This window comes from Haplochromis burtoni, unplaced genomic scaffold (genome assembly GCF_018398535.1).
Source record: "Haplochromis burtoni strain Fernald_Lab_line unplaced genomic scaffold, NCSU_Asbu1 Contig_98, whole genome shotgun sequence".
NCBI lineage: Eukaryota > Metazoa > Chordata > Actinopteri > Cichliformes > Cichlidae > Haplochromis > Haplochromis burtoni.
Window position 1 is genome coordinate 292,244 of NW_024582459.1, and position 23,448 is coordinate 315,691.

Here is a 23,448-nt window from a genome sequence, read left to right on the forward strand (position 1 = left end):
AGACCAAACCTGCATACAGTGTGTGCAAATCCACATTTACCTACAAGAAGACTGGCTGAGGGACCAGTTAAATAAGCAATGCACACATCTGTGACGAATGGCAATTTCTATTTAATACGACTCACTAATAGACACTGTGCCAAACCCACAAACATGTTGGCGCATGCAAGGCTGAGTGCAACACACAGACACTTTGAAAATATAGTAGCATGTTTATGATGGTGCACTGCTTAATATCTATCAACAACGTCCATATGAATGCATTTTCAGCCGGATAAATAATCCCATCAGAAAAGATAAAGATTAATGATATATTTATCATCCAATGACAAGAACTCCACACTACACAAAGATCAGTATCGAGATGCCAAATTGTACTTGATGAGATTACAGAACACTAGGAAATAAAATGTTACTATTACACTGTCAAAAATATTAATATCATATCAAGAAATGGCATTTATAGCATAGCAACTTTCAAAGATGAGCAAATATCTCTGCTGTGGATATATAAATGTTCACACGAGAAGACAAAAAGAACTGCTTCTTATCCAGACATCATATTTATCATGCATGAAAAACACGCTTTCCAATCAGTGAGTCTGAAGAATAATGTGTCATCAACAGTAATAATAATAATGTCACCATGTTTATAGTAATCTGTGTCATCACTCATGATAAACAACATATTGAGTATAAATCAATGAAGTATATCTAAATATCTAAACAGGCAGCAGCATGAGTGACAGGCTAATCTAACTCAAAGTGTTTGGCTTCGACATATCCCGTCTGTGTACTGAAAAAAGCAACAAACGTGGTTTTGTGGTTTTTACAGTGTCAGAATACAAGCTTGTATTTTAACTTATGTACTTAAACATATTCTTCAACCCTTTCTTCTCATTTTTTAATCTAATGCTTACAAAATCTTACTCTTACAAAACTGGATTACTTCATTTAGGTGTCAGAAATCAAAATCCCTTTAAAGCTATCCCTCCATGTTTGCATTTCCTTCCTCTTCCACTCCTGGTTTGGGGCTGGGTGAAGGAGATAGGCTGGGTGCTGCAGGGGTCCTGCGCCCAGTGGGGATTGGGGGCAGGATGGGCTTAACGTTGGACCCTGGGCGTCGATCAGAGCATGGGGACACAGCTGCAGCTAGTTGATCTGCTCCTGGATGAGGGTCATTAGGTGTTTGGCTGGATGGAACGTGGTCTGAAATCAATAATCAATCAACAATCTTTAGAAGTTCAGTAAGCCAACTTTATTATTTTATCATTAGATTTTCTGTTTTTCCCACAGACAGTAAACAAACCTGTTATAACCTGTCACAATTATTTCCAGCTCTATTTTTGTCTCTTTAAGCTTTACTTTCTTTTGATTGGCTGCCCCTCACCTAGCTTCCAAAACTCTTTATTCAAAACGTTAGCTACATTTAATATGAACGTCTAATGAAAAAGCACATTTATAACAAAAAGCACATAAGGAACCTTTTAATCTCTATAATGAATGATTTTACCCAAAACCATTCATTATAGAGATTAATACAGCAAAATACTAAAAGATTATATTTTATTTAAAATGTTCCTTCAGAATAATTTTCATATTAAACCACCCTTTCCTTGGCTTCTATAAATATAAAAAATAATTCCTTTCCATATAGAACATAAATAGATACAGACATATAAACACATCAGATAAAAAAATTACTTAGTAACCTTTAAGTGTTTCCGAAGCATGTCCCATGACTGAGACATGTAGCGGTTCTGCTAAGTCAGAGAAGGCGCCGGCTGAACTGGGCACTGACAAAGCTGAGCTGGCACGAGAATCATCCGAGCTGTTTGTCAAATGCAAAAAGGGACAAGAAGGGAAGACAAAAACACAGAGACAGACAAGCAGTGGAAAGGAAGTTCACATAGTGGCAGGTGTAATGGGGGCAACAACACAAACATATGGTTGTAATGGGTAATAATGGGTAATAAAACAAAAAGTGAAATGACAAATGAAATGGGTAGAAGAGCTTCAAAATGAAAGTCAGGCAGAATGTGATGCAAACCACTGCTGCAGAGACTGACAGTATTCAACAGTAATATCAATAATGCAATAATAAGTACTCGGGTACAGATTTTCCATTTACCTAGAAGCTATACAATGTGTATGTATACAAATGCATACGCAAGACTACACAGTTACTACACAATAACAACATGGGAAATAAGCACACACAGGTAAAGACACATCCCTATTAAGAGCAGTGCCAGCAAGGAGACAGATGTCTGGAATCCTGCATAGAATTACTGAGCGAGTGAGTAATGCCTACTGTACACACTGGAGGCATGTATTACTCACACCGCGATGACAGAACTTGCAGATTTTCAACAAGTTTGATGAAACCTGCCTTCTGAAGACGAGGGCCCGAAGGGAACAAATTAATTTTGACAGCACAGGTTTCTATGCATGTATCTTAAATGACTTTTTTTTTTTTTTTTGGACGAACTAAATTGATGGCTCCCATTTGCGTGCACATCACACATATTATGGGGTACCTGATTAAATACTTATTTGCGCAGTACACAGGTTTATTGAGTGTAAGTGTACACACAGGGGAGTTAAATAGCAGCAGAGGCAATAAAATCTGAATTTATGAGTGGGTGTATTTGTGTGTGTGTGTGTCTATGCGTGTGTGGGATGTGTGTTCAGATTTTTACCAGCATGGCTTAAACCTGTAAACTGAGCTGGATAAAAAAAACAAGTAATGTCGTAAAAACTGGCTTTGGGAGTCAAGAGTACCGCTGCTAAGGCCGTTTCCTGCTCCTTAATCTTTAGCTCACGGTTGTTTTTAATAAAACTGTAAGACTTCCTCTGGCTTCTCTCATGTTAAAATAAATCAATAAGCCATTTTTATGAATTTACCGATCATGCGCCGAGTGAAATCATATCTAACTTTGATCACTGTAATTGTTATTTTCATACAGTAACATCTGGCCTTACCCACTGTCCTCATGAAAAAGATTACCAGAATCATCATTATGCACAGATGACACCACTGGTTGAGCAGAACTGAGGAAAACAAAAAGTAAGTAATGATTCAGTGTTTTTCTTCGCCACCATAAGTTCACACACATTACCTTGCAAAATAGTCTGCATGAATAAAATATGCAGCCAATCATTCATATCTGGCAACAGGTGTACTTTAGGACAAGTGAGTGGAGTGCACCTCTAACAAGAACCCATCACATTAACAAATGGTTAGATTCAAATTATTTGGGCACCTGCCACTTCACCCTCAATGTCAAACAATGACTCAAAACAAACCATCAAAGCACAGTTGGGACAAGTGGTCCAAATTAAACCAATTTGGCCTAGCTCAAAGTGCCCACTTGATATTAAGTAATGGAGTGGAGTGCATGCTGCTTGTTTCTACCTTTTGAAGAGCTGGCTGTAAACCCCTGGACTCTTCCCCACTATAGCCTCCCTCACCAGCTGCTCACGCCTCCTAATGGAAGCTAGCTCCTAGAGAACGGAGATGCAAAGAGGGCACAGAAAAGTTGGTGGGTGGAGCGATTAAAAAGCAGAGCAGGAGGGGAGAAAAAAACATGTAAGAAACAAACATAATATTCACAAATTAGAATAATTTACTTGTAGGCTTCATTATCAATACATTTATCATTAGACATCCTGTAACTCACAGTGGAGCTCTTCTGAGGGTGGAGCTCTTTTTGGATCTTGGTAAAATATGATCTGTAGGAGATATCAGAGGGGTCCAAAGCTCTGGCTGAGTGTGATGTGAGTGTCAATCTTGACATTGACACAGGCGATAGTGGCTTCTCTTCTGGATTATGACCTACAAGAAACAGATACTGTCTATATCTGAAGTTTTAAACAGCATGGAACAGAGCTTCTAGACATTATTTATTTTTGAAATCATCAAATATAATTTATAATACTCTACTTTGTCTTCCTGTTGCTTCGTCTGTCTCCATTTCCTTTTCCCTCTGTAACACTAACCCCCTACATTCACTACATTTATGAATCAACTTGGGATTCTATTCCTCCTGCCTGGCAGGTCCATATTTAACATCCTTTGTCCATCATATCCACTATCCATCCTCTGCACATGTCTATACCATCTCAGCCCTGCCCCTCTAAATTTGTCTCCAAACTACTCAACCTGAGCTGTCTCTCTGATATACTCATTTCCTGTCCGTGTTGTAATTTATAACCCCATTTGTATTTTAGGGGACACTCCATGATTTAGCAATTATACTTTATAAACCTGAGGGAAAGTATGACAATAACAACTGAAATTAATAGCGCTGTGTGAGACCCGTCACATCTTTTAAATTCCTTATTCCTCTGATTTCTAACACAGGTTAATTTCTGGTTAATTGCTTCAGGATTATTATTTTCAGACTTTAAAAAGCTTCTTCTCAACCAATGATATTATCATTTTGCAGTTTTTCAGTAATACTTCCTGTCCAATGAAAATGAACTTAATTAACACATGTCAAATTGGTTGAGTGCTCCTTTAAATAATAAAAAAAACCAAGCAAATAAAACAAAACCAAGACACAAATTAATTAACTGAACTTTACCCGTGTCTTGCTTTACAAAACTGGTGTTGTGACACTTTGGACCTGCTAATGATGATGTTAATAAACAAACACATAGACACCTGTGGAGGTGTTGTCAGGGGATGCTCTGTTGTTGTTCTCTCCCTCCTCCTGCTCCTCTAGCAACAGGTACTCCTTCACTGCCTGCCTCAGTGTCTTGTAGGCATCTTCCCAGTCATCTACTCACACACACACAGGCACACAGATACACACACACAAAGAAATCTGGTGCTCAACAGAGCCAACGTATCTCCCCATCAAACAGTAATAGATCAAAAGATAAGCGGATGACGACCTTAGTGTAATGAGGCGCAGGCTGGCAGTGAATAAAAGTGATGAGTGCCCGCACTCTCTGTATGTTCATCTCATTAAGAACACCCCTAACATGTCTGAATGCTTTCATGAGGGAATGATAAACACAGCTATTCTGCGGCTACGTGCCTTTAATACATGTGGTAATTGGATTGAAAGTGTAGTTTATGGATTTTAGTGGAGTGTGCTAATCCATCTAATGCTATATCAATGATAGCTGGACTGCACTAAGCCAGGGCATTTTCAATCTTTGTGAGACACTATAATGATGAACAGAGCAATCACACCAAAGGCTATTGGTGGTGCATTGTCACAGTGTAAAGTCTTTTGTGGTATCAGAGAAGAATGATTGCTGCTTTGCTGTAACTAATGGGGATCATAACAAACTAAACTCAACTTCAAATTTTCTGTATTGAAACGGGCTAAAAATGTAGAAACATCTAAATATTTCCACTGGGAATCAGTTAACTGGAATCATAGCTTCAAATTGATACCCATTGAAAATTAATTGTGAATATTTGGAACACTTTGTACTGCAACAGCTAATTATTATAATACATCTGATTAACCACTGGATAATATTAAAAAGCAATAAAAGCAACATAGTACCACAGGGAATAACATTATCGAAGAATCCTGGACGTTGCCTGTTGGTGTTGGCGTAGAGCTCTATACGTGACACTGCTGCATCCATTTGTGCCTGGGTGTAGAGTCCACGGGCTTTAAGGTGGCCTATGTACTTTTCAGCCTGGGTGGGGATGAGCAGGATGTATCGAGGCTCAAAGTAGGTCTTTTTTAGACTGAAAACACCCTGAAAGAAGAGACAAAATGCCTGCAGATATCCTACTTTTAACACTCTTATACATGAGCTTTCCTTTCACATACCTCCAGCTCCATATGCACGCAACAGGCCAATCCTTCTCTAGCCACATCCTCTACAGCATCTCTGGTAAGTCCGTAACTATGCCCCCCATACTGGATGGTCTGGATAAACTTACCCTGAAATAACATTTCCCAGTGCAAGAGAAGAGAATGAGAGAACATTTTATTGCCTCGCTATTCATCACGTTATTGCAACAGTTATGAGCTCCTAAAATGGGACATATTTGACATACATGCACAATCCCAGCATGTTCTGTCAGGGTTAACAACCTGTAGCCATTATTCCACCTGTGAACTGAACCTGCCCTGACCTGGCAGGGAAAAATAAATAAATCTTTTTGTTACTTTTCACACATGACCTGACCTTATTGTTACTGTTAAGTGGTTGGAAAAACTGATAAACAAATTGTTCCGGCTCTAATATAAATTATATATGAGGTTACTTATTTCTATGTTTTAACTCATTTTATGATGCTTATGTTGACTAATTAAATGCATGACATTTAAAGTCACATTCACTGACTTTTTAAAATCTGCAATAAAAGCAGCAAACTGTCAAATAAACAACCACATGTGCAGCCATTAGCAGTAAACAGAATGGACTCAAAAGTTAATGTCCTCTTTACCTTTCAGTGCTGCATAGAGTAGGAAATACATATATTATACCTACATTAAGCAACAACACTGAAGAGAAAACTCATTAAGTGTTATTCACTACATTTCAAATGACTTTTACTAAAAACTTATATAAGATGTACAGCACTTCTTCCAAATCAAGTCTCACGTGTCCCCTTTCCTAAATAAAGCATCTCAATGCAGTAATTAAAAATATGATTACTGGAGTCAGTTTTGTAAGAAGGTATGACAGTAAAACTGCAAGAAAGCACATTTGAGGACTGAAGAGAGAACTAACACAAGAGAAGTAAGAGTAAAAGAAGTAAAAGAAGACAAAAACAAGCAAGAAAAGGAGGGCCAGACTTCAATAAACCACATAGCTGGCAAAAGAAGACTGGTGGGAGGAGAAGAATGGACAAATCAAATAGAGGGAGGAACAGACTGAAAAGTTAACCTCTGTTCAAGAAGACAAAAGGCATCAATATCAGCATCAAAGCGTTTCCTGTGTAAATCACTACATGACCCAGACCTCTATAAATAATCCCCCACCTCTCTTGCATAACAGGCAGCTTGACAAGAGAGACAGATGGAAAAGAAATGTGCCCCAAAACCCAAAGGACTCCACTTTTCTCTGGCTAAGAGAACTATAACTTGTGTATTTAATGAGAGCCATTTGTGGATCCCTCCTGAGGGTGTTTTAAAGTTTTGACCAGTGTCTACTCATTGATGGCTTTCCTTTGATTAGCTTTCACATTTTTTGTGAGCCTAAATTGAGTTATAGGAGATGCTGTAATAGCACATTCTGAAATAAAATTTAATTAACATGTCTATTATACGTTTTCAAAAATGGTCCATTCAACCAACATTTCCACTAAATTATTTTACACAAAAATGTCAGCCAGTTAAACTAAAATCATTCAGCCAAATCAAACTAATTAACACAACTTACTCAACTCATTAAAGCCAATGAAAGAAGTCAATTTGAATGTGACTTCAGCACTAAAGTAAGTCCAAGAAGATTTAATTATGCTGTGGGTATGATTTAAAACACTAACCACATAAAACTATTCCTAGTACACTCGAAATAGCTCAAAATAACTTCAAGCTAACTCACGGTGTGAATCATACTCTGAAACGCCTCCTCACTGACAAAATGGTAATCAAGTCCATTCTCTTCTCCGAAGTACGGCCCCCTTGTGGTGTGAGAGATTCTGCAGTGACAGATACAATTAGAGAAACAGTTGCATAGTTAAGTCAGCTAGTAAGAGGAAAATGAGCTGCGACAAAACCTCTGGCTTTTCAGTCTGTCTCAGACTGTCAAAGTGACTAAAAGTGAGAGCCAGAAATATGTCTTCTGCATGTGTGTTGTATGTGGAAACTTCAGTCACTTCAATATATCAGTGTAAAAAGTGTTCTGAAGTTCAGCCAAAGCTACCAATAGCAGTCTGTATTTGACAGTTGACTCTCAATAATACAAGAATAAAATATTTTGGTAGATCATATAAAGTTAAAGGACCCACTGTGTCGTCAGATGTTTAATTCATAGTATTTTTGCAATTTCAAATGTATTACAAAACAAGCGCTACTAATGGGCACTAGCTCTGAGAGCTCAGCATATGAATTATTACTATGTGTGCAGAAGTTTTAAGACTGACCCATAAGCAAAGTATTCGTTGAACTCTTGACACAGTCTGTGAGTCAGCTCTCTCTTCCCACAGCCTCGAGGACCTGTGAGCACCAGCATGGGGTAGGGAGAGTCTGCACTGGGAAGTGTACTGCTTGGAGGCAGACATACACACACGAAGCATTCAGAAGTTTTACTTTAATTTTACACGCCCGCTCTTAGCTTCAAAACCAGTTATCTTCCCCTTCCAAAAATGAGCACTGCTTAAGTATAAAAAGCCACAAAGCAAGAGTCACTCCTACAGTCAATATAAACGCGAGCCTCGTGGACAGTATGGATGTGCTCCTTCTGGTAAGCACAGAGGAGAATGGCAAATTTACTGTAGCTGCAGCTTTTATTTGCTGATGATCGATTTTTTTAAAAAGTGCTGATACTTGAATTTTTTTTTTCTTTTAGAGTGTAGATAAACAGGATAAATTGCTGCTCAAGCAAACAACTTTCTTGATATTTTATTTTACAAGATATGTATTGATTGTGGTTAATCATAATCTCTGGATTGTTCTGAAACCTTTGCTTGTAGTGCACTTCCTAAATGCTACAGGCTCTTCCTTGTATGCCAGTAATAATTGTTAATTAATAAACTTATTAATGTTACACGAACTGGTGGCCATGTAGTGCTGAGGATATTAAATAAATGTCAATGTGAACCTTTCATAAAGGACCTGGGGCTGCATCAGCTGATACACTAGGTGGGTTATGTGATCCCTGGCTGCCACCACATCCATAGGAGGGTCATACATGTTTACTGACGACACCTGGGAATTAGAATTAACAATCACAGAAGCAGTTCACAGACTTTAAAACATTAGGTGAATACATTAGGTTTGTATTATTCATTGCGACAAAAAAAAGCTTCTGATAGATTAAACATGTATTTACAGTTTAGTGAACCAAACAGTATTATCTGTTTTGTCTGTTCACACCTTTTCTTCAACAGTGACTGCCTCTTGGTCCAGAACAGTCAGATGCTGAAGGAGGAAGATGACTGCCAGCTTGTAATCAGGTTGCTCCTACCAATTACATTCACACAAGCACATACAGTCAGCAAAGTTGCCTGGCAAAACAGCTTTAGAAAAACAGGAAAGAAGACCTCTGTCATTGACAGCACATTTAAACACATTTAATAGATTATCTCATAGTCAAAATCCTGTTGTAAGTAAAGGGCATGGTTACCTGCACAGGGTTTTCCACCAAACTGAGGTCCCTCAACAGTAAAAGGTCGTGAATATGCTTGCACTCCTGAATTTCACTGACCTGTGAAAAGTTTACTCAGACAGTTCATACAGTGTATTAGTTTCCTTTTGAAATGCCATGAAGTTAAATTATTGACCTTATCTATGATTAAGGTATTTTCCAATTTTGTTGTATCTTATTAAAATCTGTAATGATGGCTTAAAGTACTGAAATGTATTCTGGAAACAGCATTAAACAGCCTACCAATCACACATCTTATCAGACAATGAGTCTGTGATACTTCATCTTAGAATTTAATCTAAAAAGTCTATTTGATTTTCAATATGAAGCTCAAGAATTAGTAACTGCCTATGACCATGTGGTACTAATGCTGATATATGCACATCACACGTTTAATTCTGAAGACTCTCTCAGATCAATACCAGGTTTTTCTCCAGGTTGAGGGAGCCTAGCAGATGGAGGTTCTCGAGGCCTGAAAGACTGGTGATACGATTCTGAGATAAATCGAGAACCTGCAGGCTCTTCAGGTGCTCTAACCCTTCAATTTTCTCCAGATGGTTCCCCCTCTGCTCATAGAAAGGAAAAGAAAAAAAAACATGATAGCATGAAGTTCATTCATATGCCTCTGTCCAAGTGTTAAGATAAACTCAGTGACTGTCTCCAATAAATATTAAGGACAGGTCATGGTTGTTCTGAAGGGTGCCTGAACTTTCTTTCCCATCAGTGCAGAGTTGAGTGGCAGGCCTGCCTCTTCTGACAGGTGAGGACTGACAGCCAAACAGCTGGCCTGGCGATAGCCCAGCACACCAGCTAACTGAAGAACAAGACCTGGGCACACCTCCCTTGTCTGGGTCCCCAGTCTGATTCTCACTCCATTCCACTGACAAAAGTTGTTATCTAGCCGTCTGGCCACACCTCTGCCTACTCTTGCCAAGCATGTTGCCTGGCAGAGGGCTGCTGTCAGCAGGGGTGGGTGACTGTGCTGCTCCCTTGAAGCTCTGGGTCACTGCTGTGATGGGCTGCGTAACAGGCTGGCTGACAATGCCATGCTGTTTTGGGAGGCAGCATGTGAGGAAGAGGGGTCAGTAAAGGGATGAGATGGATGCTGGATGGGCAGGGTCTGCTTGAGTGTGTGAGTGTGTGTGTCTGCTGAAACTGGTCCAGCCTCACTCTAAACACCAGCAGCTGGTCCCAAAGCAAATCTACAGAGAGGGGCAGGCACAGCCAGGCCGATGGGCTGCTGACAATGAGGAAACACTGATAAAGGACACGTGTGCACACATGCAAGCAGAAAAAGAGGCAGAGAGTGAGAGAGAGCGAAAGGGCCTGCTGTTGGACCATATGGTGATTCTCGAACAAGAGGCCAAGGTTTTACTGAATATAAAAGCGAGGCCAAAAACTGAGACATAAAGAGAACACATAGGGAGGGAGAAAAAAGGAAAAAAGAAACAGGTGAAACGGAGCATACATGTGTAAAATATACACAAGGAGCAACAATGTATGCACGACAGCAGGTAATCTCATACATGTAAACAGAAGTACTGCCAAAAGAGCAAAGGAAAACACAAGAGTTCAGTTTAAAATGCATATTTATAAAATATCTACATTTAAAGTTCCACCTTTTATATATAGAGAAGAACCTACAAGACAGATGTGTGTGAGAGGCAAACCACCCAGGCCACTGATCCTCGAGATCTTGTTATGTGCAAGGCTGAGATGGGTGAGCCTGCAACATTGCTCAAGACCACTGATCTCACTAAAGCTGTTGTCTGAGTAGAGGCATGTTAAGAATAATACACAACAGGAAAAATATGCAGTTCACAAATCTTTTTTTTTTAATACATCACAGAGCATGTGTCTGAGAGAGAATGTTTTGCAGTGAGGATACAGTCTAGAACCAGTTTAGTTAGCGATGCATAGGCTGATAAATCCCTCATTTTAGTCATACGGTTGTGGGCGAAGTTCACCTCCTGAAAATAGCAGCACACTGTTAATAAAAGTCAAAAAAGTTTCAGGACATCTTAGTGAAGAAATCCTTCCACTAAATTCACAGAGTATGGAAAATAATTTACTAAAGTTCACTGTCATTCAAGGGCAGTAAATGCCTTGTAAGCATATTCTAACCGACTACAGATGGGCTATGGAAATCCAGCCCTATCTTGAGGGAATAGTGCTTGAGAGTGAAGCCCAAGCCACCACTCAAATGTTGTCTTATCCTGTCAGCTCAAGGACCACCCGTGTTACCTTTAGGTTCTTGGGTGGCTGGAATTCAAAGAAGTTTGAGATTTCATTATAGGAAGCGTCCAGCACAACAAGGTAGGGCATGTGGCTCACGCAGGATAAATCTAGGAGTTGGGGAAAGTTATGAAAATTGATTAAAAAAAAACAACAACAAAGACAGCAAATATTTACATGCAAATAAATGTGCTTTAATCACATCATGGTATGGCATTTTATGAATGATGTCACTGTATAACAGGAAGATAATATTGGCATAAGAAAAAAAGTCACCTTGAATTTTGTTGTGTGGCAGTTCCAGCTTTTGAAGATGGACATAACTGCACAGCACAGATATGTCACTCAGACTGTGACTCTAGAGCAAAGAATACAAAATTAATTTAACCTAATTTTGGCTTGAAATTAAACTATGCTGCTTAATTTAAGGGAAAATTAAGGGGATGCTTGATCATTAAAGTATGCAAAGTATCACAAAGTCAGTTAAAGTTCAGTATTTACAGTTAGGAAACACAGACCATTGTAAAACTATTTCAGCTGCTTTGGTGCAAATGAAATTGACCACAGGTGCACTGGAGAGGCAACAACAAGGCAATCCCCAAAAAGGGAATGATTTTGCAGATGGTGGCCACAGACCATTGCTCCATCTTTATTCTTCCTGAATGATTTGTCTCTAGTTTTGCTATTTGCCAGTGTCCTTGTCATGAGTGTTAGGATAAGACATCTGCAGTGCATTCATATTTCAAAGCTCCTCCAGGATGGAGGAAAAGATTTGCTGTGTCTCCCAGCACTTAAAAGTGTAGAAGAGAAACCCGGAGACTGGGCACTACCCAAGGAGAGCTGGACAGGGCAAAAGGAGGGCATAAACACAGAGAGAGCACCAGTTTTTGCTTCTTTGTGCAAGAAAGAAAAGAAGGTGCACTGCCAGATCCCTACAAAATGACTCCCAGCGGGCTACTCATGTGCATGTTTCTGACCAAACTGTCAGAAACAGACTCAATGAGCATCACATGAGGTTCCAGCATCCTTTAGTGGGACCCATGCTTTCAGTACACCGCCATGCAGCTTAACTGGACTTCGCCAGACAACACTGGCAGGTCCACCACTGGCGCCTTGTTCTCCTCACAGATGAGAGCAGGTTCACACTGGGCATGTAACAGTCTAGTTGTGGCCTCTCCAGTGCACTTGTTGTCCCATTCATTTGCACCAACAGAGATGAAACTGATTCACAATGGTTTATAATTCTTAGCTGGACAGATTCATATCCCTTAAGTTTAACTATCTTGTGCTATATTGTCATGATCAAGTGTGCTCTTATTTATTAACTGTCAGCAAAAGATCATGACTCAATGTCAAATCATTACTAAAGTCTCGGTCTTCATTATACAGCCAGTAACATGGATGAATGAATTAATATGTGTATCTCACAGGCAGAGAAAGGATGTAGAATGAGTGCTGGAGCCCAGTGCCAAAGCGTCCGAGTTGAAATATACTATTTGAAATCATCTCAGCTGTTAAAACACCATCCTTCTGTAAATAAGATAAATAAGTAAAATATATCAAAAAAAATAGTGAACCCAGCAGGTACAGAATTACAAAGTGCCATAAAAGTAAAGATAACATCATGCATTTGACAAGAGGCCACTGAAAACAGGACCAAGTCCTGAGAGCCTAAAAGCAAAAGCGCACATATTCATGCAGCACACACACAGACACACACACACACACACAAATAGACTCTGATTAGCTCCGTTGTTGATGCAGCTACCACAAATTCCAAGCATTCAACTATTTGACCTTGCTGTGCTGTTTTATTTTCCCAGACCTCTTGTACAAGGACATCTGCTTTACCTGTTGCACAGTGACAGAAACACGAGGATTTATTCAACCTGCGAAATGAACTCACCGTTTCTGCTTCGGCGCAATGACACACGCTGAGCCACATTTTTGTTATGAAAACCATAAAATTGCAATAATTGAATATAACAAGTTTCACACTATATGTTGCTTTTTTAAAAAGAAAAAAGTTTTTACTAGTTGACATAGCCTCCTAGCCTTACCTCCATCCCTCCGTTTTCCTCGAGCTCAGTGCAGGTGGGGGTCTCTGCTGAAGCAGCGTCAGTGAGGGACCCTGGGGGGGCAGGAGCTTAGCGACGCGGAAGGAAACTGTTCGCCGGTTTTTCCATTCATTTTTTCATTAAAAGAAAAAACTCGACGACAGAATAACTTGTTAGCAGTCAAAGGGAAGACGTTTACAGTTTAAAAAAACTCTAGTTAGCTAGCTTTTCACATGAAAGGTCCACTAGCGTTGCTAGGCAACGCTGACAAGTTTGAAGTGAATGGCATTATGGGTCCTGTAGTTTCAACCGAGCGTTAACGTCTGCTCGTTGATACTAACCCTAACCCATTTTCATAAGTTTTACAGCTTTTTCTACCGATAAACCCCTCCTCCAGGGTAATTCTTGCTGCACTAAAGTAACTATGTAGTAGATTAACTCTGAATTCAGAGAAAATGGCCTGTTTTTTGTTCCAATGGCTTTTTATTTGTAAAGTTAGTCTTTTTTTTACTCTTTAAACCCAAAGAGTCATGCTGATAGATTTCTGTCATCTGCTACTACTTATCACAAATAAGACAAATAAAGAATCTTGAATCATATAGAAAAACTCAAGACACGCTGTTGAAATGTTACTGTTTTTTCTTCTTTTTTTTCTTTTCTTAAACAGAAAGCTAAGTTTCGGTCATTTTCGGCCCACTTACGGATGTAAAATTCATTTGAAATCCTTGGTTTAACAGGTTTTTATAAATAATAGCAGGTAACATTTTGGTCTGTGCAATCAGTGAACACCTTCTTAAATTTAATATAGGTTACAGGAGCAGAGTTTTTGATTTTAATTTCCGTGGCACTTAGACTTCAGAATAGGCATAACAAAATAAATACAAGTTTTTCTATGAGAGCCTCCTCATGCTCGTTTTGTGGACAAATTTGATCAAATTTACCCAAAAAAGTGCTGAATTTTATTAGTTTACATTATCATTTCATCTGTTTGCACCTTTAATTACTTACATATATGCAACCTTTAAATGTAGACTTGTATCGTCCACCCTTTCCCTTGCATTTGGATTTTGCATCAGGCTCATTCAGAGCTATGCTAATAACACAGTTAGCCTTGTCAAATATCATCCTGTGCCAACAAGATGCCCACAAGATGCCCACAACAACAAAGCCTTCAGATGATGTTGTTTGTACTTATTTTTCTGATTCCAATATAATACACTTTAGCATTCTGTGCTTAAAGCCATGTCACACAACACATCACACCTGTCAGCTTAAGGAAATCCTCGTGTGTGTGTTGGATCCGTCTCACTTGTGTGAAACATGGCAGAAACATCCTCACTGCTTCAAAACAGTGACAGGCTGTCACGTGCAGAAGGTCAATGTGTGTATGAACTCCTAGCAGCTGAACATCTAAGAGTGGAAAATGCGACCTTTACAACCATGTAAGGAAAGAAACGTACACAGACAAAGACTGGAATTTGAAGAATTTATTTTTTAGTGTATGCACTGTCAAATTGTGAGTGCTTCATTTAGAATAGATACATTTCAGAGCATTTATGACACTTCAGAACCAGATCAAGAAATAGGCCTGGTAACCACTATAGCCAGAATTCAATGCATTTCTATGCCAAACATAAAATCAGTTCTTTAAACAGATGTGCAAAATTTAGATCAATTGCAAAGAAAAGCAGGTGAGATACGGGTAACAGTAAAAGAACCTTTTTGCAAGTGTAATTCAGGAATAAAAAGAATGGACAGGAGTGGTTTTCAAATACATATAAGAGCATTATTCCAGAATTTTATGGGCTATATTTATGCAGCATAATAGTAGTCTAACAGCATCTGTGAATGGCACGGCCCTGACAGAGTCATTTAGCATTGAAATAAAGTTTTCCATGTATAACATTATAAAAGTAACTCTGAAGTGAACAGATGAATGAGCAGATTTTAGATTTTACACCAAGTGTACGTTTCAGAGTGGTAGGCGAACCACTCAGCAGCTCCGCAGTTGTTTTCCCATCGATCCCAGCCTATGTGTCATTATGATGGATTGCTCTGTGGGCTTCAGGGAGACCAGCGCTGGGCCCAGTGTATTGACAAGGCTCCCATTTCCCTCTCCCCCTCTTGTTAAGTACTTCTCCCCCAAGTTAATGAACTAAAAACAAGGAGGATTGTGGGGAAGGGAATGATTTGTGATCGTCTCTTGAGTTTATATGTTTAGCTCACTTTATAGGATTGAGCACATGCAGTTTGAATGGCAAAATAAAGATTCAGCATTGCATAGTTTTGGTTTGTACAGCCACATATGTGCCTTAGCACAAAAAAGCAGAGTCGTTCCACTGTGGTCTCTTTGTCCAATTTGCAAAATAATATGTTAATTGATTCACAACTTTCCACAACAGTCGCACAACTTTACTGCACGAACTATGAGGAAAAAAAAGATAACAGATTTTTAACAACCATAGCTATGATACAATCGTCAGCTAGGGAAATCATAGGGGACCAACCCAAATTGGCAGCAGGCGGAAGATGTGGCCTCATTCAGACAGTCTAATCTGGCATCTGTTATTGCAGACAGAATCAGTGGGCCCATGGGGCTGCCAGGAGAGGAGAGAAAGAGGTGTAATTGAGAGCAGCAGTTTAGATCTAATAGGAAAATGAGATGAGATGGGGACTAAGTTCGGGTGAGTGTCCAAGACAATCGCCCTTTATCTGGAGATGTAGTCATGGTGAGCAAAGCACTGTTAAGAGTCCGGGCGTGTGCGCTGCATTTATTATGTGATTTAAATAGCGGAAATTGACAATATAGGCTGCTTTGTGACATAGATACATGGACCAATGGACCTGCAAGGCTTGCAGTCATGTAAGTTGTCACCTCCCTTCCCATGTAGAGTCAGTCAATTCACATAAGCTCATATAAGTAAAAAAAAATCCATATCTATTTGTCAAAACTTGACTAGAGTGTGTTTCATCATCATTAGGAAGTATGAAATGTAGATGACACACTTTCCATCAACAGATTTCCAGATCTTGTGTCTAAAGCAAACATCTTTTTGCGTTTTCTAACCAAAATCTCAAATCTAAAACACATCACGTATTTGTGCAACAAAAATTTGAAAGAAACAAAAACATGCCAGAGTTCATCGCACTGAAAAATGCATTGCTGTTCCCTTTCAATGGTCATCTCCCTCTGAATGCCACGTCCTTGCTTTATCATTACACTGTGGTGATCTTCTTATCCTTGGTGGCCTGTTTAATGGCGGCCTGCTCACAGATGATTTCCTTCAGCCTCTGTAGCCGGGTGTTTTGAGTGCTCAAATCACCTACACCTGTCTGACTGCGATGGAGTAAGGAAAGGGCATTGATGTACTCCAGCTCTGTGTAGCGGACACCCTGGTCCACCACCAGGTTCAGCAGCTCATCCGCAGTGTTGTACAGCATCTCATAGTACTGCCTGAAAGAAGAAGGGAAGGTTGTAAATCTTCAAATTAACTGGAAAGACAAAATGAGCAAAGAAAAGGATGCAAGAGAGGAAATCAGAGTGTGCAGATGTCTTCTAAGGTAACTGTTCACTCTTCTATCAGAGGTCAGTTTGCATATAAAATGTCAATGTATTTCCAGATCTATTTTAAATGCTAAACAGTTTGGGAACTTTAACACTGAATTTGAATCCATTGTGGAAAAAAAATTCTGGGGTTGGTGTGGAGATAATCTGTGCCAACTTTGGTGAAGATTATAAAAATGTGTCAGTCCAAAAGCATCCAGTTAGTAAAAATTGGAAAAAGGTTTAAACATTAAATTGATAAACACACACAGACACCCAGTAATGGTACAGCTGCTCTGTCTGAACTGTAGACACCTAAATTTAATGGGTATTTTCTTTACCCACGCTCCGCTTCACCACCAACTTTCATAAATATCAACCTTGCAGTTTTTTCTAATCCTGCTAGCAGACAAACAAACGCTATTGAATACATAACGTCCTTGAGGACGTAATCAAGGGAAAGCAGGGGGGAGAGGGAAAAAGAAAACGCTACATGCAACAGTAACACTTTATAATCCTCTGTTATTCATTTTTCCAGGGCTGAATCAAAAAGAACAACAAGAACAAAGGGAAAACACAGAAGCCACACGTACTGCTGTTGCTGTCAGCAGCAATTTTCTGAAAAAGGGCTTCAAGGACCTCAACCTCCTGCCACTGGGAGTTGAAGGTAGAGGGAAACCATTCAACAGCTACAAACTACTGAGACTATTCTAATGAAATGCTGTTGACAGAGCCAAAAGCGGAAAGAGGCGTGCACAGAATTAATAGCTCTTTAACCAGAACTGAATACCTCAATGGGCCATTTGAAAAGGACCATGAAGTACACAATGATAATGCAGGAGCACAAAAGGAGAGCAAGTATTGTTGAATAAAACACACATTCACCTGCTGACAAGAACAATACACATACAGATCAAAAAATACCAAACACAAGTGAAGAGAGACTGCACGAACGTTTTGAGCACAGCATTTTTAAGATTTGTTTTAGGCGTTGACCTCTTGTGGGCGTGTGACCATAGACTGTATAACTCATTAGCATCAACTTACAGTACTTGGCCATTAATATGGATTTCAGTAGGAGTCTAGCTTGTCATGAACACAAAATACAGATAACTGTACAAAGAGGGCCTGGAGGTAAGCAAATGCACAGGAATCTGTGGAAGCAGGACACACAATTTTTCTTTGGTCAGGGGTAAAATGAGTCTAAGACCAAGATGCAGGAATCCTAAAGAGACAACAAATGTTACACTTTCATACGATGGTGGTAGACGCAACCAGAGCAAGAGGGCATAGGTGAGCTACAGTCCTACTATTGCATGTTTATAGTAACTATAGTTACTGTAGTCTTTAGTAATGGCCAATAGTGTGCACATGGACAACTAAGATCAGGTTAGCAACTTTTATGGAGCTCTGTATGGACTGCAGAAAAAAGCACAGGGATTTTAGTAGCAGAACATTTAGCCATGATTTAATACAGAAATAAATGAGATCAAACAAGTGAAAAATATGCTTTGTCTCTCTTTCAATTATATTAGTTTAACACCAAGTTTTTCTTGGAGCTCCCAGTGTCACAACACAAGCAGCAACATCCTGGGTTTGTGTTGTACATTAATACACTGAATAAAAACTGACTGTTTACTACACAACATATCTCGGTCAAGGACAGGTGATGGTCAGTCAACAGCAGTGGCTTCTGCTGCTCTAAGTAAAGAGAGATAATTACAAGGCTGACATTGTAATGTCTTGCAGAAGAAAAGCATGTGAAAGGTATTGGGGGTGTTGCGACTAGGCAAACACCGATGTTTGAACGTTCTTTGTGTGGCCTTGATGAAAATTAAATTAAATGTGGTTAAAAAGGGTTAAGCTCTGTTGTGCCAGAAGAAGTTGGAAGTAAATGGATTCAGATATTTCTGATATGGCTCAGTAGAAAGACAAAAAAGATCCTTTGACTCATTTGTTTAGCTTCACCACCCATCCCAGACCCACTCCTTTCTTGAGATGTTCATTTGCTATGCTAACGAGGCGTTAATGAGCACTTAGGGAGCTTCTGTTCCAAGGTGTTTTATGTGCTGTCATTTTAGATATTCAACAAAAGAAAAAGACCTGGAAAGGTTAGAACGAACGAGGGAGTGCTTGAAAGACGGAGGGAAAAGGAAGACGACTAAAGAAATGAATGCAGAGCAGGGGTGCATAATGTCTGTTTTTGGCCTTCCACAGCAGGCGTTGGCCTTGATCGTCAAAGCATTTGCATACTGTCTCACCCTCTATCCTGCTTAAAGTCTTTTTCATGCTTTCATCCCTAAGTTCATTTAGTAAAGAAGCTTGTCAACACTGATGAGTAACACCAGTTCACTCCTTAAATGGAGGTAAGACAGATGAAAATAGAAAAAAAAAGGAAAAACGGGTCTCATTTTCTTATCTATACAATATCTGAAACAAAACATTAGCTCAAGAGCAATCCCATTTCATTCTCTAGAGCCAGTGTTTAACGACGCACTTGAAGCAAATCGCCTCGTTATTTGATCTAATAAGATAAACAAATATAACCATAAATATGCACAGTTTTATTTGTTGAAGGGAGGCGCTTTGAACAGAAGGCTTTTCTCTTTCAAACCGCCATCCTTAAGTCCAAATGGAAAGCAGATCTGATTAACCGGACTGTTCTGAACAGAGCAGAGAAAAACAAAAATAGCAGAAATTGCACCTGACTGCTTGAAATTGTCTCTGTGTAATTTCCTAAAGAGGCAGAGACATAACCACTGCAAACATCTGTGTAGTAAACATTTATGTTGTTAGTTTTAGACACAGTTATTTGCTATGGTACATGATTCCAAAGTCACAGAGGTAAAGCTGAGTGGAGGGTGTAATTTACTCGGTAATGTGAATGTGTGTGTCTATCAGAACAGTATGTGGTGATTCTGTATAGTTTAATTAGGAGAATATTCCAGGTAGACTTCAGTAACAAGTTCCACATGCAGTGAGAGATGAACAGCACCCCTGCTAAGTCTTTGTTGGACATTTTTCTTCAGTCTAAAAGACCATCTGTCTGATACAACAGCAAAAGTAGCTGTGCAAATATGGAGTCTCTCCATTTAAGTAGCAGCTGACAAGAGATAATTGAAAACAATCTGATCGACGCTGTGAATACGGACTTAATTACAGCGTAATAGCAACTGCTATTCCTTTTGCAGTGATTACTCAAAAAGAGGTCCCATTGAAAATGTGTAGACAAGGCATGCCCCCAGGCAAGGCAGGCAGTTGCTTGGGGAGGCGATGGTGAGTGAGTGCTGGGGCCTCTTAGGGCTGACAAAATGTACACTTATTCCCATTACATGCATGCATGTTTAAACAAGCCTAATGGTAACAAAAGCAATTGAATCAATAAAATGAAGAGGAGTTGTCCTTCTGGTTGGTAAAAAAAACAAACAAGAAAAGGGGTTTTCCGGTACGGAGGCAATGTGGGTGGACGTGTAAGGTGAGCGCTCCCAGGCTCACTAACCAAAACTCTGACCAAAACAAATTTACTCGAATTATTACTCTGACAGCATTTCACACTAATGAAGGGGGAAACTGGTCGTAAACAGAGAGGCAAGACACCAATGAAAACGGGAAAAGTTGAAAAACAAACAATGGAAAGAGATACAGATGACGATAGCGACGAGGGTATGGATGGCCTTGCAAGCTAGCATCCGCACCATCCATGAAGAGCTAAAAGCTACCAGGTTGGACATGAAAACAGACCTGAAAATTTTCAAAGACACCTTCTCCACGGAACTTACGTGTTTCAGAAAAGATATTGATAACAAATTAAACGAAATTGCCAGAGACTTAAAGTAGAGTGGATGGGGCAGAAGGGAGGGTGGCGGAGGTGGAGGAGTGGGCTAACGAGGCTCTGCTTCAAGCTATTCTAGCACAAGAAAATATACAAGCTAAACTGACAGACCTGGAAGCCCGATCACGAAGAAACAACATTCGTGTTTATGGAATCCCAGAAGACACAGAAGGGGACAATCTACGGGAGTTCTTGGAAACATTTATTAAATCGGAGTTGTCCCTAAGCGATACTGAGCTGGGAATGCAAAGATGTCATAGGGCTCTCGGCCCGAAGCCACCGCCGAATGCCAGCCCCCGGTCAATAGTGATTCACTTTCTGGAGTACAGAATTAAAGAACTAGTGCTCCGCTCTGCTTGGAAAAAGAAAGAGGTCGTTCTGAACAGAGTGAGAATCTACTTTGACCAGGACTATCCGACTGAATTTCAACGGAAAAAAAAGGCTTACGCCCCCATCAGGAAAGTCCTTAAAGAAAAAGGAATTCGCTTCCAGACCCCCGCACCAGCTAAACTCCGTGTCTTCCTCAGTGACGGCACTGTAACTTATGACAGCGCGGTGGAGGCCACGGAGGATTTGAAGAAAAGGAAGGCTCTGAGCTTCGCGGGAGAACAGACCCAATCCATGGACGCAACACGGGAAAAGCTGAAGAACCTTTCCTGGGAGACAGCGGGACGATGTGATGCATATCAAGATGATGCTCCAGGCATTTCGACATGAACCAAGGGACACAGTTTGATCATGTCCTGAACTGAATACTTGAGAAATTCAGTTTCTTTACCGATTTGACTTTTCCTGGGTGAGGATTGACACTTCAGCTTTACTTTGAATATAATTTAGAGTAAATGTTTAGGTTTCATTTTACATCTAAATATATACTGAAAGTTATATGTCAGTCTTAAGAGTACTTAGAGATTAAGACAGTGTTCTGGGAGCGTACTTTCCTGGTTAGTTTGATTGTTTGATTACTTCTTATTTTGTGGTATTTAGTTTATGCATAACCTCAGGAGACGTAACTTTACACAAGAGAGGCCCCTCGTGAAACGTGAAACGAGAGCTTTCCTCTCCAAAAGGTTTTTGGGGAATTCTGTTTTTGAGTAGAAACCACAGTTCTCTCATTTGTTCTGTTTTAGTTCAAGTTCAAGTTTCAAATTTTGACAAATGTATGTCTTGTGTGGGTGTTTTTGTTTGTTTGTTGTTGTTTTCTTGTTTTGTTTTATCACCCAGGTCTTACAAGGTAAATGCTTTGACTTATACAAGACATGTCATTTCAACAGTATAGTTTAGTAACCCTTAATGTTAATGGGTTACAAAACCCAGTTAAAAAAGGTAAACTCTTTGCTAAAATGAAAAAAGAAGGCCATCATATAATTTTTTGGCAGGAGACCCACCTAACCAAAAAGGGGCATGAAAAACGTAAGTACCCCAGATTTAAAAACATATTTTATTCATCAAAAACAAAGGGACCCAATAGGGGAGTTGCAATTCTGATTTCAAATAAAATCTCTTTCCAGTTCTCTTCACAAATTGCAGATAAGGAAGGACGATATATTTTGGTAAAAGGAATTCTAGACTCTAAAGTAGTGACGCCACTTAATATTTACAGACCTCCTGGACAGGACAAATCATTAATAAGGACCATATTTGATTTAATTGTTACGGAGACATCAGGTGTCCTGATATGTGGTGGAGACTGGAATGTACACTTGCACCCTACCTTGGACTCCTCAAACTTATTAAAAAAGCAGAATCCGGAATCTCTTTATGTGAGAAAGATGCTTAATGAAGTTGGGCTGATTGAGAGAGAACTTCATCCTTCTTCAAAGGCATATACATTTTTCTCCCACTCGCATGGTGTCTACTCAAGAATTGACTGTTTTTTTTTATGTGCAAATCAGAAAGAACGAGGATAATAGAATATAACATTGGACCCAGAGACGTTTCTGATCATTCGGCAGTACACCTAAAGATACATTTGGATATTAAGCCTAGAAACGTTGTATGGAGACTGAACACTAGCCTTTTGAATGACCAAAAATGTGAAGAATTTATTAAGAAAGTTAATGAATTTTTGGAGGTTAATGACAATGGTGAAGTGTCACCGAGTACCTTGTGGGATACCGCGAAAGCAGTGCTCAGAGGAAAACTAATAATGTGGTCAGCGAGGAAGAAAAGGGAAGAAGAGAGGCAACAGACTATCATGTCAAATAAGTTGAAAGAATTGGAACAAGCACATATATTTCCAAAATGGAAAGACTTGGAACTTGCTCAATTGGATATACCTCTACAGTCTTTACTGGGTGATATAAGTCTACAGAAAAAACATGTGTAATTTGCATGAGTGCACCAAAGTAGCCTTAAATACATGGACTAAACAAAGTAAAAAAATTCAATTTAGAAAGGAAAATGCGAATCCTAACGTGGGTAGGATATGATACCGATTTTACACCAGCACATTTGGATGGGGTGTTTAGAGAATGGACTTGGAA

The 23,448-nt window shown here is 39.5% G+C and overlaps 2 protein-coding genes across 6 annotated transcripts in view; both read right to left on the reverse strand.

Annotated features, from left to right (window-relative positions):
* Positions 1 to 890: 890 nt before the first annotated feature.
* Positions 891 to 14,084, reverse strand: lrguk (leucine-rich repeats and guanylate kinase domain containing). 5 transcript variants are annotated; one of them, XM_042222932.1, is made up of 21 exons: positions 13,590 to 14,084; positions 13,327 to 13,380; positions 12,958 to 13,059; positions 11,806 to 11,887; positions 11,539 to 11,639; positions 11,183 to 11,264; positions 10,939 to 11,063; positions 9,717 to 9,860; positions 9,274 to 9,354; positions 9,024 to 9,110; positions 8,749 to 8,855; positions 8,072 to 8,194; positions 7,531 to 7,627; positions 5,805 to 5,918; positions 5,529 to 5,730; positions 4,670 to 4,786; positions 3,684 to 3,838; positions 3,419 to 3,507; positions 2,986 to 3,054; positions 1,713 to 1,831; positions 891 to 1,209 (listed from the first exon to the last, which is right to left on the reverse strand). In XM_042222932.1, exons 1-21 carry the CDS (start codon positions 13,593 to 13,595, stop codon positions 986 to 988), a joined length of 2,280 nt encoding a protein of 759 aa, XP_042078866.1. In that variant the 5' UTR covers positions 13,596 to 14,084; the 3' UTR covers positions 891 to 985. The 5 variants fall into 5 exon arrangements, with proteins under 5 accessions (XP_042078866.1, XP_042078867.1, XP_042078868.1 ...); XM_042222933.1 differs by having other exon boundaries at positions 8,072 to 8,191; positions 13,590 to 14,083; XM_042222934.1 differs by lacking the exon at positions 13,327 to 13,380 and having other exon boundaries at positions 13,590 to 14,083.
* Positions 14,085 to 15,058: 974 nt separating this feature from the next.
* Positions 15,059 to 23,448, reverse strand: part of exoc4 (exocyst complex component 4) — a 156,461-nt gene continuing 148,071 nt past the window's right edge. The window contains exon 20 of the mRNA XM_005927181.2: positions 15,059 to 17,040. Coding sequence (XP_005927243.1) covers positions 16,803 to 17,040 — 238 coding nt within the window. The 3' untranslated portion in view covers positions 15,059 to 16,802. The remainder of the gene's footprint in view (positions 17,041 to 23,448) is intronic.